At 39.4% G+C, this 17,308-nt stretch overlaps 1 protein-coding gene and 1 long non-coding RNA gene across 3 annotated transcripts in view; one reads left to right on the forward strand and one right to left on the reverse strand.

The window, feature by feature from the left end:
- The window catches only part of LOC120096673 (uncharacterized), a 36,415-nt gene that overhangs the window by 12,291 nt on the left and 6,816 nt on the right, over positions 1-17,308 (reverse strand). The window lies entirely within an intron of this gene.
- The window catches only part of Cnrip1 (cannabinoid receptor interacting protein 1), a 42,628-nt gene that overhangs the window by 2,199 nt on the left and 23,121 nt on the right, over positions 1-17,308 (forward strand). For both annotated transcript variants that reach the window (XM_063273439.1, NM_001014232.2), the window contains exon 2: positions 1,198-1,348. In XM_063273439.1, the coding sequence (XP_063129509.1) occupies positions 1,198-1,348 (151 nt within the window). The remainder of the gene's footprint in view (positions 1-1,197; positions 1,349-17,308) is intronic.

Here is a 17,308-nt window from a genome sequence, read left to right on the forward strand (position 1 = left end):
GAGGGGGGGTTCTAGATTTCGAGCTAATCTAAAAGCAGATTTGGTGCTGGTAACTTTTCTCTAATTACATTTAAGTTGTGGTAAGGGTTTCTTCAGTGACTCCCTATAGAGTTTCTATCAGAATTCGCTGGAGAACTTGTTGAACTACAGTCAGTTTGGGCTCACCAGAGTTTCTAGTTTGATATTTCCGGGGTGAAGGCTAAATGTTTTATTATTGATGGGTCTTCAGTTGATACTTGGACTCTGCATTGAGAACATTTGTCCTCATATGAAGGGAATGACACCACTGAGAATTTCTCAAATACAGTAAATCTGAAGGAAAATCTTCAATTGTTGGAACAAAAAGTAAAGAAGTATTAAAAACTATGTTTTAGGTCAGAGGACTTTGAAACTATCCACACGTCTGCATCATTGAGATTTGCCAGTGCCAAATTACACCCCAGACCAGTGAGATCCTGGTCTCTACAGGTTGGGGTAGGGCTGGGCATACATAGAATTTTAATTCCTAGATGATTTCAATGAGAAAAGAGATCTTCATGAAAATACTGAAGTTACTCTAGGCAAGGGAAGTGGTTGGTCTACGGTCAAGTTTCTGTTTAGCTAGACAACCGTAACCTCCTGAAATTTCTGAAACGTCTGCACGTCTTCTTTAGCCAAACCCTGTAGGTTTCCTCTCCAGGATTTTGATTCAGAATAGAAAAGGATGCCTAAGATAATTCTTGACAAACACAGAGGCAGATGCTCCCAGCCAACATTGAACTGAGATCGGGGTCCTCAACAGAGGAGTAAGAGAAAGGAGTGAAGTAGCTGAAGGGGTTTGCAACCCCATAAGAACAACAATATCAACCAACCAGACACCCCCAACAGAGCTCCCATGGACTAAGCCACCATCCCAAGAGAACACAGTGTAGCAGATGGCCTTGTCCAACATCAATGGGAGGAGAGGCTCTTGATCCTGTCAAGGGTCCCAGTGTAGGAGAATATCAGGGGAGGGAGGTGGGGGAGGAGTGGGTGGGTGGGTGGGTGAGGGAGCACCCTCATAGAAGCAGGGGGAGAGGGGAGGGGATAGCACGTTTCTGAAGGAGAAACCAGGAAAGGGGATAACATTTAAAATGTAAACGTAAAAATCCAATAAAAAATAAAATCTAAAGAAAGAGATAATTCCTACTATCTATGCTCAACTCAAGTCCATTGCAGGAACATTTCCATTGGTGGTGTGCTTGTCCCACTGGAGCTGAAGTGTAAAGAGCCTGATGGGGAAAGAGTTGTCTACACCGGCATATACGATACAGAAGGGGTAGCCCCAACCAAAAGTGGAGAGCGACAACCCATCCAGATCACCATGCCGGTAAGTCCACATTGGGCGTGTGGGGGTGTGGTTTCAGAACAAAGAAAAACTACTGGGGGATGGCGGGGTGGGGGAGGGGACACTACCTCTTCAGGAATATGAAAAGATTCACTGGATTCACTGGAGTCAGTTACTATGGAAATAGGATTCAGTTTCCCTCATGGACCTGTGGAGAAAGAATAATATTTATTGATGCTCTTTTGGTTCTTTTTTTTTTTTGGAGCTGGGGACCGAACCCAGGGCCTTGCTCTTCCTAGGCAAGCACTCTACCACTGAGCTAAATCCCCAACCCGCTTTTTTTTTTTTTTTTTTTTGGTTCTTTTTTTGGAGCTGGGGACCGAACCCAGGGCCTTGCGCTTCCTAGGCAAGCGCTCTACCACTGAGCTAAATCCCCAACCCGCTTTTTTTTTTTTTTTTTTTTGCGTGAAAGACTGACTCCAGACATTAAAGATGCCAGATAAATGGTTCTGGAGGAGATAATAGCTACATTGCTATTTCCTCTGTTGGGTCCTACACAAGGACTTTTTACATAATTCGCTCTTAAAAGACTGTGATTCTACATGGCCCACGGTCCTTCGTTGTGAAGAAAGCTCTCTAAATGCCATTTTGCTTCTTAATGCACTCCCACTTGAGGACCCAAAAGGTGACTTCCCTTATGAACCTTAAGCATCTTCCTCTGACCATATCTACTTTGGTCACCCCACTATGCCCATGGGAATTGACTCCAAGGCCACTCCTAGAGGCCAGAATCCACACATATCATCCTTTATACATAATGGCACAGTGTAACCCAGGAATGCCTTCCCACACCCTTCAAATAGTCTTTGGATTATGATTATTGTGTAAATATTTCTTGTACTGTTTTAGGGAATGATGATAAAGAAGTCGTAACATGTTCAACACACACGCGCGAGATTTTCTGAGTGTTCTCAGAAGGTTGGCTTATCCACGAATGCAGAGTCCATTAACCTACAGTGCCTGTGAATACTGTTAGAAAATATTTATCAGCAAGCAATAGAGACATCAAATAGATCAAAGAATAAAGTTGACAAGTAGAGTTAAGGGTGAATGCATACTCTAAAGATGATGTGGTGACCTTGCTAAAATATAAGGAAAGAGAAGATGACCTAATGGACTGCTATCAAAAATCTAGGTAGTCTTTTCCTTCTGAAAGAGCAACCTTGAGTTGTCTGCCCTCTGCCTTTGTACAGATCACAGAGCTTCCCAAATATCCATATGAGAAAAATTTCCTCCAATAATTACTTAAAATTTCAGACCTAGGTCTTGTATGCAGTGATTTTCTTTATTTTAATGGTGGGTAAGTTAGAAACTGGCATACCTACAGAAAACCCACACTATTGAGGATCGTCTGTGTTATCTATCCCCTTCCTGAAACATTGATCTGAGACCTAATCCCCTTCACATGGAAAAACTTAAAGCTCCCAGTGTCTGATATATTTAAACAAGCTACATAAGGAAATCATTTAGGACCCTATTCTTTTGAGTTCAATATATGGACGCTTTTGCAAAGAATTCTGTGTTCCACCAAAGAGTCAACAGAGGAAAGTATAACATGCAGAAAATACTAATTTCTCCAAGAGATGACTGTTGTCAATGCTGTAGCCTGTGTTCTTAGAAAGATGCTTCCTTTGTCTTCAGTGTCTTACTTATGTGCGTACTGGGCATCATTCTCTGCATAGGTTTCTATGGACATATACATACAAAGATGTAAATATGGAACATCATTTTGAAGTCTATTATGTGAGTGTATCAATCCAATTACCTATTGGTGGTTTCCATTTCTTACCACTTTAAGTTTCACTCACTTGTGCAAGGTTATTGTTTACTCGAGGTAGATATCCAGAAGGAATATGCACCCTAGAGGATTTTACAAACACTGGCATCTAGGAGTGCAAGGAGAGTCTGCATAGATGGCTGAGTGTCCTGTCACCCAGAGAGACAGCCTGAGCTCAATCCCCAGAGCTCCTGTGGTGGAAGGAAAGAGCCCATACTTAGGCTATCCCATGGCACAGATAACCACACACCAACACACATGACAGGATACTTAATAATAAAGACAAATAATGGCATGGTTTAAAACACTTCTAAATGTTTTAACTCTCATAGTCCATTTTAACTTCTATGTTTCTAATTACTGTTGGCTTGAAATATTTGCCATTTACAATTCCTTATACAATATATATGCATGGTTTGTAATCTCATTTCAACCCGTGTGTTCTATTTACTTTATTAAATCCTTAAGTCATCTTTTGCTGTATTTTGGAGATGCTTATTATTTACCATATGTATTAACTTTGATTGCAATGTAAATTTAATTTTGTTAACATGACCCATCATAGTTGTCTCTCCTTCTTTGGCTTTTACAGTTACCATCCATCAAAAATGGAGAATCTTTTCTAATTCTGAGATTAATTATGTATGTTCATATACACAACTACATTCCTACATTTCTATTTGAACTCTTAAGTTTCATTTGTTAAATTTCAGATAAATTAGACTCAAACTTTATTTCAGTTCCTATCACACTGTTGTAAATAATGTAGAAATTAATTTTTAAAATAAGCTAAACTTAAATGTTTTATTTTATTTAACATACTGGTGAGTTCGATATGATGAGATTATAGTTAGAATTTTTATACTCATCACTTCTCAACCTTTTTGCTGAGATCAAATGTAGAATTTTTATATTACTAATTTTAATTTATTTCCCTTATCAGCAAATGTTTGAGAATTTTCTGCATTTTGGGCATTGGGGGAAGAGCAGTGAGAAAAAAATAAATATTCTTAACTTTGTAGAGCTTCTAATCTTTTGGGGGGGTTATTTACATTTCAAATGTTATCCCCTTTCCCAGTTTCCCGGTCCATAGGCCCCCTATCCCCTCCCGCTCCCCCTTCTTCAATGAGAATATTTCCCCACCCATCCACACACCCCTTCCAGCCTCCATGCCCTGGCATTCCTCTATACTGGGGGATCCAGCCTTAGCAGGACCAAGGGCTTCTTCTCCCATTGATGCCCAACAAGGCCATCCTCTGCTACATATGCAGCTGGAGCCATGGGTCAGCCCATGTGTACTGTTTGGATGGTGGTTTAGTTCCTGGGAGCTCTGGTTGGTTGATATTGTTTTTCTTATAGGGTCGCAAACCCCTTCAGCTCCTTCAATCCTTTCTTTAACTCTCTTAAGAGGTAAAACCAGACTTTGGATATAACTATCTCTAATGATGTGAACAGCAGCTATTATAAGCAAAAACAGCTGTTATTATAAAAACCTATATAGTAAAAGCATATAGTCCCTTTGGAGGATATGACAGCTGTTTTATTTTAGTTCAAGATTAGGAAAGAAACAAAGAATGGGGTGGTGGAGAGGCAGCTTGGTCTTAAGGAGCAATTACTACACTGGAAGAGAACCTGTTTGGTTCCTAGCTCCCACTTCAACCAGTTCTCAACTGCTTGTAGCCCAAGATATCTGCTGCTCTCGTCCAGAGCCAGCAGGCACCTGCACATAAACTCAGGTAGGCACAAATGCATACACATAAAAAAAATAAATAAATCTTGAAAGGAAGGAATCTTCCATTAAATACAAATTCAACTATGCTACTCCATGTGTCAACCCTGCCATTGTGTTTTGGGTCCTTTATCAGTGGATAAAATATTTCACCTTAAAATTCATTTCTCTCTTTATACACACATGCATAGCTGATTATTTTGAGCTTTTGCTATTATGTATAAGGCCACAGTGAGCAACTAAATATAATTCTCAACTAGAATACGTGCTTTCATTTCTTTTAAGTTAGTGACTAAGAGGAGAATTTCTAAGTCACAGAATAAGTGTATATTTAACTACATATGAAATGTCCATGCTGTAGAGGAGATGGCTTGGCAGCTCAGAGCACATGCTGCTCTTCCAGAGGACCCTAGTTTAGCTTCCAGCACCAATATTGGATAACTCAGAGCTGCCTGTAATTCCAGCTCTAGGAGACCTGATGCTTCCATCCCCTTGCAGGTACCTGTACTCATATCACAAGTGCGCACGCGCATGCGCACAGACACACGCACACACACACCCTCACTCATTACAAATTTGAAGGTTTTAAGGGAGGGTGCCAAAGATGTAGCTAACAGTCAATAGCATATAATACTCTTACAGAGGACCAAGTGAGGATCCCAGGACCCACATCACATTGCTCACAGCTGTCTTAAGTCCAGCTCCTGGGGATCTGATACCCTTTTCCAAGCCCCTGTATTCACATGCACATAATCTAATACACACACACACACACACACACACACACACACACACACACACTCACCTACCCACAGTCTGAAAGGCAGACAACAGAGTCAAAGACAGCTCCTGCTCCCACTTTTAGGAGTCCCATGACAGGACCAAGCTACACAACTGTAACGTATGTATGGAGGGTCTAGGTCAGTCCCATGCAGGCTCCCTGGTTGGTGATTCGACCCCTGTAGGCTCAGGTTAGTTGATTCTATAGGTTTTCTTGTGGCATCCTTGACCCATCTGGTGACCCATCTGGCTCCTACAATCCTTCTTCCCCTTCTTTTGTGGAATCCTCCAAGCTCTGCCTAACGTTTGGCTATCTCTAGTCTCTGCATCTGTTTCTACCAGATGCTGGGTGAAGCTTTTCTAATAACAGTTGGCCTAGACACCAATCTATGACCATAGGAGATTATCATTAGGAATCATTTCATTGCCTTTTTTTTTTTTTGCCATTCATGTTTAGTTTTATCATGGGTCTCTGGGCTATCTAGACTCTGGCTCCGGGCCATCTGGGCAGTGTTAGGAATGCACTCCCTTTCTTATGGCATGGGTCTCAAGCAGGACCAGTCATTGGTTGGCCATTCCTACAATTCCTACACCACCTTTACCCCAGCACATCTTGTAGTCAGGACAAATTGTAGCTATATGATTTTATGGCTGAGGTGGTGTCCCAGTCCCTCCACTGGAAGCCTTGCCTGGTTGCAGGAGATGACTCTCGGGGCTCTATATCCCCTGTCACCAGCAATCTCTAATGGCTGAGGAGCACTTAAAGAGACATTCAACCTTAACCCTCAGGGAATCACTCTGAGATTCCATACACCTGTCAGACTGGCTAAGTGAGTACACACCATGATTGTCTTCCTGAATCTGGATTACTCCACTTTGGATGATAGTTTCTAGCTCCATTCTTTCGCCAGCAAGTTTCATGATGTCCTTGCTTTTGACAGCTGAGTAATACTCCATTGTGTTAATGTATCACATTTTCTTTCCCTGTTGTTTGGTTTAGGGAAATCTATGTTGTTTTCAGTTTCTGGATATTATGAATAAAGTTGCAATGAACACAGTTAAGCAAGGGTCCTTGTGGTATGGTGGGACATCCTTTGATATGTCCAGGAGTGGTATAGCTGGGTCCAGAGATAGACCAATTCCCAATTTTCTGAGAAGTCACTATATTGATTTCTAAAGTGGCTGTACAAGTTTGTGCCCCCACGAGCTTTGTTCCACATCCTTACCAGCATGAACTGTTACTCGTTTTGTTGATCTCAGCCATGCTAACAGGTATATGGAATCTCAAGGTCACTTGATTTGCATTTCCTGATGGCTATGGTTGAACATTTCTTTAAGTGCTTCTGAGCCATTAGATATTCCTCTGTTGAGAACTCTCTCTGGGTCTGTATCCCGTTGTTTGTTTGGTTGGTTGGGTTTTTGTTTTGTTTTGTTTTGTTTTGGACTATCTGATTTGTTGATGTCTAGTTTCTTGAGTTTTTTATATAACTTGGATATTAGCCCTCTGTCAGATGTGGGATTGGTAAGATCTTTTTCCAATCTGTAGGTTGCCATTTTTGCTCTTTTGATGATGTCCTTTACCTTACAGAAGCTTTTCAATTTCATGAGGTCTCATTCATTAACTGTTGATCTCAGTGCCCACACAATTGATGTTTTATACAAGAAGTTGTCTCCTGGCCCATGTGTTCAAGGTTATTCCACACTTCCTCTTCTATCAGGTTCAGTATATCTGGTATTTTGTTGAGATCTTTGATCTCCTAAGATCTTTGGTCTTTGATCTTTAGACTTGAGTTTCGTGCAGGGTGATAGATACGGATCTATTTGCATTCTTCTACATGCAGACATCTAGTTGACCAGCACCATTTGTTGAAGATGTTTTGTTTTTTCCTTTATATATGTCTGTCTTCTTTATGAAAAAGCAGGTGTCCATAGGTGTGTGGATTTATTTCTGGGTCTGTGCTTCAATTCTATTGATCAACTTGCCTGATTTTTATGCCAATACCATGCAAGTTTTATTACTATTTCTCTGTTTCTGAGTACAGTTTGAAGTCATGGCTGGTGATACCTCTGAATGTTCTTTTGTTGTATAAGATTGTTATAGCTACCCTGGACTTTTTGTTTTTCCATATGAAGTTGAGTATTGTTTTTTGAAAGTCTCTAGAGAATTGTGTTGGAATTTTGATAAGAATTGCTTGAATCTGTATATTGCTTTTGTCGTTGGCCATTTTTACTGTGATAATCCTACCTATCCATGGGTGTAGGATACCTTTCCATTTTCTGATATCTTCTCTAATTTTATAATGTCTGTTATTTCTCTGCTTAATTTTGTCTGGACAACCTTTCTATTGGTAAGAATAGGGCATTGATGTTTCCCACTACTAATGTGTGGATTTCAATGCATAATTTAAACTTTAGTAATGTTTCTTAAACAAATGTGAGTGCTCTTGCATTTGGGGCATATATGTTCAGAATTGAGACATCATCTTGGTGAATTTTTCCTTTGATGAGTATAAAATGTACTTCCCCATCTCTTTTGACTAGTTCAGTTGAAAGTCTATTTCATTAGATATTAGAATGTTTACACCATCTTGCTTCTTGGGCCCATTTGCTTGGAAAACCCTTTTCCAGCTCTTTATTCTGAGGTAATATCTGTCTTTAATTTTGAGGTGTTATGCAGCATAATGATGCATCCATTTTGTTAGTCTATGTCTTTTTTATTGGGGAATTGAGTTCATTTATATTGAGAGATATTAAGGATCAATGATTGTTATTGCCTGGTGTGTGTGTGTGTGTGTGTGTGTGTGTGTGTGTGTGTGTTGTGTGTGTGTGTGTTTGCTTCCCTTCTTTTGGCTTTGCTGGTGTGGATTATTTATTTCCTGTGTTTCCTTGGGTGTAGGTAACCTCCTTGGGTTGGAGTTTTCCTTCTAGTATTTTCTGTAAGGCTAGATTTGTGGATAAATATTGTTTAAATTTGGTTTGGTCATAGAATACCTTGTTTTATCTGTCTATAGTAATTGAAAGTTTTGCTGGGTATAGTGATTTGGGCTAGCATCTGCGGTCTTTGAGAAGTCAGGTCAATCCATAATAAATGTACTTTATATGTTACTTGGCCTTTTTCATTGCGTCTTTTAATATTCTTTCTTTGTTCTGTACATTCAGTGTTTTGATTATTATATGGTGGAGGACTTTTTCTGGTCTAATTTATGTATTGTTCTGTAAGCTTCCTGTACATTTTAGACATCTGAAGAAAAAATTTTCTTCATTTTGTTGAAAATAGTATCTGGGCCTTTGAGTTGGGAATCTTCTATTTCTATTTTTCTGTGTTCCAAATTTCCTAGCTGTTTTGTCTCAGGAACATTTTAGCTTTAACATCTGCTTTTGACTGGTCAGCGTATTTATTCTATCATATCTTCAACACTATGATTCTTCCACCTCTTGTATTCTGTTAGTGATGCGTGTATCTTAGTTCTTGTTCACTTAGCTAGATGTTCTACTTCCAGGATTCCCTCAGTTTGTGTTTTCTCCATTGCTTCTATTTCAATTTTCGGGTCCTGAACAATTTTCTTTACCTATTTTGTTTGTTTGCTTGCTTGCTTGCTTGGGTTTGGGGGTTGGGGGATAGGAAGGTATTGTTTTGTTTTGGTTTTCTTAGATTTCCTGGCATTATTTAATGAATTTATTGACTTCCTCCAATTTTTGCTTATCTTTCCTTGATTTATTTAAGGGTTTTTTTTTTCCATTTCTTTTTTTAAGGATCTCTATCATCTTCAAAAAGTTGCCTTTAAGGTCATTTTCTTGAACTTCAGCTGCACTGGAATACTCAGGTCTTGCTGTCATGGGATACGTGGGCTCTGGTGGTGCCACATTGCCCTGGATGTTGTTGACTGTGTCATTACACAGGGCTTTAGGCATCTGGGTTTGGGATGATTATAAGTCAAGGTGCTGGTTCCTGAGTTTCTCTTTGTTGGATGTATGTTTTGTTCCTTCACTTCTGTTTTCTCTTTGGTCTTCTGGGCTTTAGGGCCCACATTCCTGGCAGCCTGCTGGACCTCTGAACCACAAGAGTCTCTGACCAGGTTTGGGGCTTGACCTCTGGCAACATGCTTGGTCTTTCACACAGCAGGGGAGTCTCTGTTCTTCTGACTGGTGTGGCTTGCACCTGAGTAGCTGGAGACTGCCAGAATTGGGAATGGGATCCACCCAAGGGGCAGGCTGTGATATAGTGGTAGGGGAGTGGTAGAATGGGTCTTGGGGAGGGGAGTCTAGGGAGTAGAGCAGTTCAGTTGGCAGGGGCTCAACTCATCTGTCCTGAATGGACTGATCTGCACCTGAGCAGCTGAGGTCTCAAAAGTTCAGTTTTTAAGTATAACAGTTATAATTCTGTATAAACTCAAGTATGGTTAAAGATTCCCTTCTGCTTTACTGAGCATTTTAATTATGATGTTACAGAATGCTTTTTTAAATTTTTGTATATTTTCAGAGTTTATCATTTTGTTTTGTTCATAATATATTACATAGCTTTTGTTCAATGTAAAAATAGACTTGAATTTCAGGGTAAGTAGTAATTGATTATGGTATGGTTTCTATGAGCAGCTAGAACTTTGCTTATTAATATCTTAGTGATAATTTTTCAATCTATTTCTGGAAGTGATTGGTCTGGTCTCACTCTCAGGAGAGTGCTAGCTACATGAAATGATTTGGAAAGAGTTCACACGCTTCTGGAAGAGTCCTTCCAGATCTGATAATATATTGGGTAGACGAATTCCTTCTATGAAGCCACAATTACTCTTATACCTAAACCACACAAAGACCCAACAAAGAAAGAGAACTTCAGACCAATTTCCCTTATGAATATCGACGCAAAAATACTCAATAAAATTCTGGCAAACCGAATTCAAGAGCACATCAAAACAATCATCCACCATGATCAAGTAGGCTTCATCCCAGGCATGCAGGGATGGTTTAATATAAGGAAAACCATCAACGTGATCCATCATATAAACAAACTGAAAGAACAGAACCACATGATCATTTCATTAGATGCTGAGAAAGCATTTGACAAAATTCAACACCCCTTCATGATAAAAGTCCTGGAAAGAATAGGTATTCAAGGCCCATACCTAAACAGAGTAAAAGCCATATACAGCAAACCAGTTGCTAACATTAAACTAAATGGAGAGAAACTTGAAGCAATCCCACTAAAATCAGGGACTAGACAAGGCTGCCCACTCTCTCCCTACTTATTCAATATAGTTCTTGAAGTTCTAGCCAGAGCAATCAGACAACAAAAGGAGATCAAGGGGATACAGATCGGAAAAGAAGAGGTCAAAATATCACTATTTGCAGATGACATGATAGTATATTTAAGTGATCCCAAAAGTTCCACCAGAGAACTACTAAAGCTGATAAACAACTTCAGCAAAGTGGCTGGGTATAAAATTAACTCAAATAAATCAGTTGCCTTCCTCTATACAAAAGAGAAACAAGCCGAGAAAGAAATTAGGGAAACGACACCCTTCATAATAGACCCAAATAATATAAAGTACCTCGGTGTGACTTTAACCAAGCAAGTAAAAGATCTGTACAATAAGAACTTCAAGACACTGAGGAAAGAAATTGAAGAAGACCTCAGAAGATGGAAAGATCTCCCATGCTCATGGATTGGCAGGATTAATATAGTAAAAATGGCCATTTTACCAAAAGCAATCTACAGATTCAATGCAATCCCCATCAAAATACCAATCCAATTCTTCAAAGAGTTAGACAGAACAATTTGCAAATTCATCTGGAATAACAAAAAACCCAGGATAGCTAAAGCTATCCTCAACAATAAGAGGACTTCAGGGGGAATCACTATCCCTGAACTCAAGCAGTATTACAGAGCAATAGTGATAAAAGCTGCATGGTATTGGTACAGAGACAGACAGATAGACCAATGGAATAGAATTGAAGACCCAGAAATGAACCCACACACCTATGGTCACTTGATTTTTGACAAAGGAGCCAAAACCATCCAATGGAAAAAAGATAGCATTTTCAGCAAATGGTGCTGGTTCAACTGGAGGGCAACATGTAGAAGAATGCAGATCGATCCATGCTTATCACCCTGTACAAAGCTTAAGTCCAAGTGGATCAAGGACCTCCACATCAAACCAGACACACTCAAACTAATAGAAGAAAAACTAGGGAAGCATCTGGAACACATGGGCACTGGAAAAAATTTCCTGAACAAAACACCAATGGCTTATGCTCTAAGATCAAGAATCGACAAATGGGATCTCATAAAACTGCAAAGCTTCTGTAAGGCAAAGGACACTGTGGTTAGGACAAAATGACAACCAACAGATTGGGAAAAGATCTTTACCAATCCTATAACAGATAGAGGCCTTATATCCAAAATATACAAAGAACTCAAGAAGTTAGACCGCAGGGAAACAAATAACCCTATTAAAAAATGGGGTTCAGAGCTGAACAAAGAATTCACAGCTGAGGAATGCCGAATGGCTGAGAAACACCTAAAGAAATGTTCAACATCTTTAGTCATAAGGGAAATGCAAATCAAAACAACCCTGAGATTTCACCTCACACCAGTGAGAATGGCTAAGATCAAAAACTCAGGTGACAGCAGATGCTGGCGAGGATGTGGAGAAAGAGGAACACTCCTCCATTGTTGGTGGGATTGCAGACTGGTAAAACCACTCTGGAAATCAGTCTGGAGGTTCCTCAGAAAATTGGACATTGAACTGCCTGAGGATCCAGCCATACCTCTCTTGGGCATATACCCAAAAGATGCCTCAACATATAAAAGAGACACGTGCTCCACTATGTTCATCGCAGCCTTATTTATAATAGCCAGAAACTGGAAAGAACCCAGATGCCCTTCAACAGAGGAATGGATACAGAAAATGTGGTACATCTACACAATGGAATATTACTCAGCTATCAAAAACAACGAGTTTATGAAATTCGTAGGCAAATGGTTGGAACTGGAAAATATCATCCTGAGTGAGCTAACCCACTCACAGAAAGACATACATGGTATGCACTCATTGATAAGTGGCTATTAGCCCAAATGCTTGAATTACCCTAGATCCCTAGAACAAAGGAAACTCAAGACGGATGATCAAAATGTGAATGCTTCACTCCTTCTTTAAATGAGGAAAAAGAATACCCTTGGCAGGGAAGGGAGAGTCAAAGATTAAAACAGAGACTGAAGGAACACCCATTCAGAGCCTGCCCCACATGTGGCCCATACATATACAGCCACCCAATTAGACAAGATGGATGAAGCAAAGAAGTGCAGACCGACAGGAGCCGGATGTAGATCGCTCCTGAGAGACACAGCCAGAATACAGCAAATACAGAGGCGAATGCCAGCAGCAAACCACTGAACTGAGAATAGGTCCCCCGTTGAAGGAATCAGAGAAAGAACTGGAAGAGCTTGAAGGTGCTCGAGACCCCAAAAGTACAACAATGTCAAGCAACCAGAGCTTCCAGGGACTAAGCCACTACCTAAAGACTATACATGGACTGACCCTGGACTCTGTCCCCATAGGTAGCAATGAATATCCTAGTAAGAGCACCAGTGGAAGGGGAAGCCCTGGGTCCTGCTAAGACTGAACCCCCAGTGAACTAGACTATGCGGGGAGGGTGGCAATGGGGGGAGGTTTGGGAGGGGAACACCCACAAGGAAGGGGAGGGGGGAGGGTGATGTCTGTCCGGAAACCGGGAAAGGGAATAACACTTGAAATGTATATAAGAAATACTCAAGATAATAAAAAAAAAAAATAAAAAAAATTAAAAAAAAAGTTTAAAATAAAAATAACTTAGGAAATACAAAAAAAAAAAAAGAATTAGAAAAAAAAATATATTGGGTAGAGTTCCTCAAAAGCTTTCTATTAAAATTCAGTTTTATCAGGCTAGTCACATTTAAAAACTTCACCTTTGAAGTAATTAATTTTATTAAGTTGTCTTATTTGCTTCAATAAAACAGTTCGTGATAATTCATATTTTCATATCATGCATGTCTCGGTATATATCACAAGACATCTCCATGGTAGTTGTTTTTCTCCTTCTATCATGTGAGTCCCAGGGATTGAAATCAGATTGTCAAGGTTGGGATCAAATGCCTTTACCCCCTTTACACATTAACCCACCTCAACAACCTGACTTAAGGAATTTTAAATGCCATCCCTGATTCATTCAACCACTCACAAATACTTCAAGTATGTATTGCTCAATCTCAATGTATTTATGTATTTTCTCTAGTTGTTTTTTCTATTGATTTATAATTTATTGTACTACAATCTAATAAGATACAAGGGTTATCTTGATTCTTTTATTTGCTAAATCTTGATTTGTTACCTAGAATGTGATCCATTTTTTAAAAGGTTTCATGAGAAAAATATGTTTATAATATAAGTCAATTTGCCCTGTAGTATATAGTTTAACTCTGAGGTTTCTTTATTGGCTTTTAGTTTAGAGGACCTATCTAGAGATGAGGCTAGTACATTAAAAACAGCATGTTATTGTTGTATAAGGACTAAACAGACCTTTTAAGTCCATCAGTATTTATTTTGTAAAATTGCACATTGTCTAGTACACTAAGTAAGGAATCCACATTCCCATACTTAGGTCTGCATGAGCCAAGTGGGAGCCCCACCCTATGTGCCCAGCTTCCTGTAACTAACCCACATATGCCACCTAGCAATTTTTCCCCAGAAGCCCAACCCACACAGCTTCCTCTACAAGCTGAGGGACCATGGCTTTCCCTGCTTGCTACCACCCATGCACCAAGACTTCTAGACAGTAGTTAAGTATCAGAAGAAAGAATAGAGCCTGAAGCCCTCAATGCCAGACCCATAATGGTGAATTATCCCAACCATACACAGACTTAACCACCTTCTGAACATTATGAGAGTTTCCACTGAAAGAAGAAAGGTGGCTTGAACAAAAGAGCATGGAGAGATCACTACTAAGAGCTCTTGCTCTCCTTCCAGACCTAGGCTTGATTTCTAACACCCACCTGGAGTAGCTGACAACCTGTGTCTCCAGTTCAGGGAGATTAAGTGCTTCCTTTCAGCTTTCACACACTTACCTGCATGTGAGGAGAATTTAAGTTATAACCTACATCTTATTTGACCACAATGAAATAAAGCTATATATCAAAAGTAACAGAAACTATAGAAAGTACATAAACTCACAGAAACTTAACTGCCCACTGTTGATAATTGTGACGGGGAATAATTAAAGAAGAAACTTTTAAAATTCCCTAGAGTTTAATGAAAATTAAAACACAGCAAGCCAAAATCTATGGGACACAATAGATGCAATCATGAGATAAACAATTACAGTACTAAATCTGAGCAATCTCGAGTCAATGACTTAATGATATATCTATGGCATTGGGAAGATAAAAAACCCTCAAACATGTCTCACTTTGTGTCTTGGTTACTTTTTAATGACATACCTCCTCCAGCAGTCACTCCTCCTCCAACAAGGCTACACCTCTTAATTATATCCCAAAAGTTCTATCTACCAAGGACCAAGTATTCTAACATATGAGCCTATGGAAGCCATTCTCATTCAAACCACCACACCACGAGTCTCAGGCTCATGGGTTTCCCTGCTGGAGTCTCTCTTATTTAGCTCTTCCTAAGAGAGCAGAGAAATGGAGATTCTGTCTCCATGAATCCTCCTAATGTCCCTTTGTTGAACATTGTCTGTAGCAATCTGGACTAATAAGGCAGAGAAGAGATGAGGTAGTTATGAGGTTAATATGTGATGGAAGGAGGTGACCTTACATGTCCACAAGTGATTAAATCATATTTTACTATGATTATAAACAAATATAAAATTTGTTCCTTATGGTGTTTGACAAGAGCTGTCACAATTATGCACACAAAATAAGCCACCAATAAGAAGGAAATATTAATAATAATAAGATAAGCAAATGGAAAGTGAGCTTAGTAATGGCAGTAGACAATTCCTAAGAGAAGAACTCGACTCTTCGCACAAAGAAAGAGGACTATGACTTTACTTTTTAGTAAAAATATAAATATATCAACGTCAAAGCTCACCTGTAAAATAGTAAGAAGTTTGTGTCTTGTACACCTACCAAATTCACTCATCCTAGTAGCTTTGTGTTAAATTGCTTAGCGTTTTCTGCAGACAGAGTTTTCATCTGAGAATGGAAACATTTGATTTCACACCACACTTGCTACTGCTGCTGCTGTTGTTGTTGTGTTGTTGTTGTTCTTGTTGTTATTTCTAGACATTTACTAGAACTTTCAGTACAGTCAATACAGTGTTGGATAGTGGAGGTAGGTGTTTATAGCTTTGGTTTCTAATCTCATGAGCAAAATCCTCACTCTCTCACCATTTAGGATGACATTTGCTACAGACACTTTGTCAGTGCCCCTTAATAAGTTCGAAAGCTTTCCATTTCTGGCTTGCTGAGAGCAGAGTCAACACAACATGGTCCAAGTTCTTCCTTGTATCTGTTGATGTTAGTACAGTCATGATGAAGGAGATAAATGTTTTAAGAAATGCTTCATGGTGCAAGTTTGGTTCAAAGCACCCACAACTGAGCTACTGAGCTGCTACTGAGCCTATAACTCTAACTTCAGAGGAACCAGCTCTCTTTCCTGGCCACATGGCTACCCACATTCATTGCAGGCACACACACACACACACACACACACACACACACACACACACACACAGAGAGAGAGAGAGAGAGAGAGAGAGAGAGAGAGAGAGATTTTAAAAAGACATATAAAACAGAACAAACGCAAATTATCACTTTTGTCGTGAAAATAATCACAGTGTGTACCCACTCACATATGTTGAGATGGCAGTGATGTCACCATGCACTGAACATCAGATCCATTATCAGTTGAAACAGATATCTAACACAAATCCACATACCCTTTAACCTTTTATTCTATTAAAAAACATTCTTGGTCTTCACATCCTACCGATATATTTCTAAATTTAATATTTCAAAATATAGAAACAATACACAAATGCGCATATAAGGCCGTGACATTTTCTGTATAAATCTTTATTTATAACTTGTTTATGAAATTGTGTTGTTAGGGTGATTCAGATTGATAAAACAAACAGAAATGTTCTCATCTTTGACTGAAGGTATTTAAATAGAACTGGTATGTTTTCCTAAGTATCTGAAATTATTAATGAATGAATGAGTGAATGAGTTATCAAAGATTTAAACCTATTTTCATCCTCTCTCTCTCTCTCTCTCTCTCTCTCTCTCTCTCTCTCTCTCTCTCTCTCTCTAAAAAGAGGACTCAAGTGGGATGGGTAGAGATGGGAGGGTGGATCTCAGTAATGTTGTGAGAGGAGCAAATATGGTCAAGACGTCCATCTTTATTGAAATTGTTGCTAAAAGATTACACAAGCTTAAAGACTATGCAACCTATAATTATTCACTGTTTTGCTTTTTGTCCATGACATTGGTAGTTTTATTCTTCTCATTCGTTTTTCAAGGATTTAATTTTTCATAACAGTTGTGAAAGCACATACATGAGCTATGCAAACCTAAGCCAGACAAAAATGTCATCCTGGAGAGGAGAGGTCAGCACAAAGTCCCACCATTAGCTGAAGAGTTATTGGCAAGTGATAGCTTCTGGCA

Source organism: Rattus norvegicus, chromosome 14, assembly GCF_036323735.1.
Source record: "Rattus norvegicus strain BN/NHsdMcwi chromosome 14, GRCr8, whole genome shotgun sequence".
In the NCBI taxonomy this organism is placed as follows: Eukaryota; Metazoa; Chordata; class Mammalia; order Rodentia; family Muridae; genus Rattus; species Rattus norvegicus.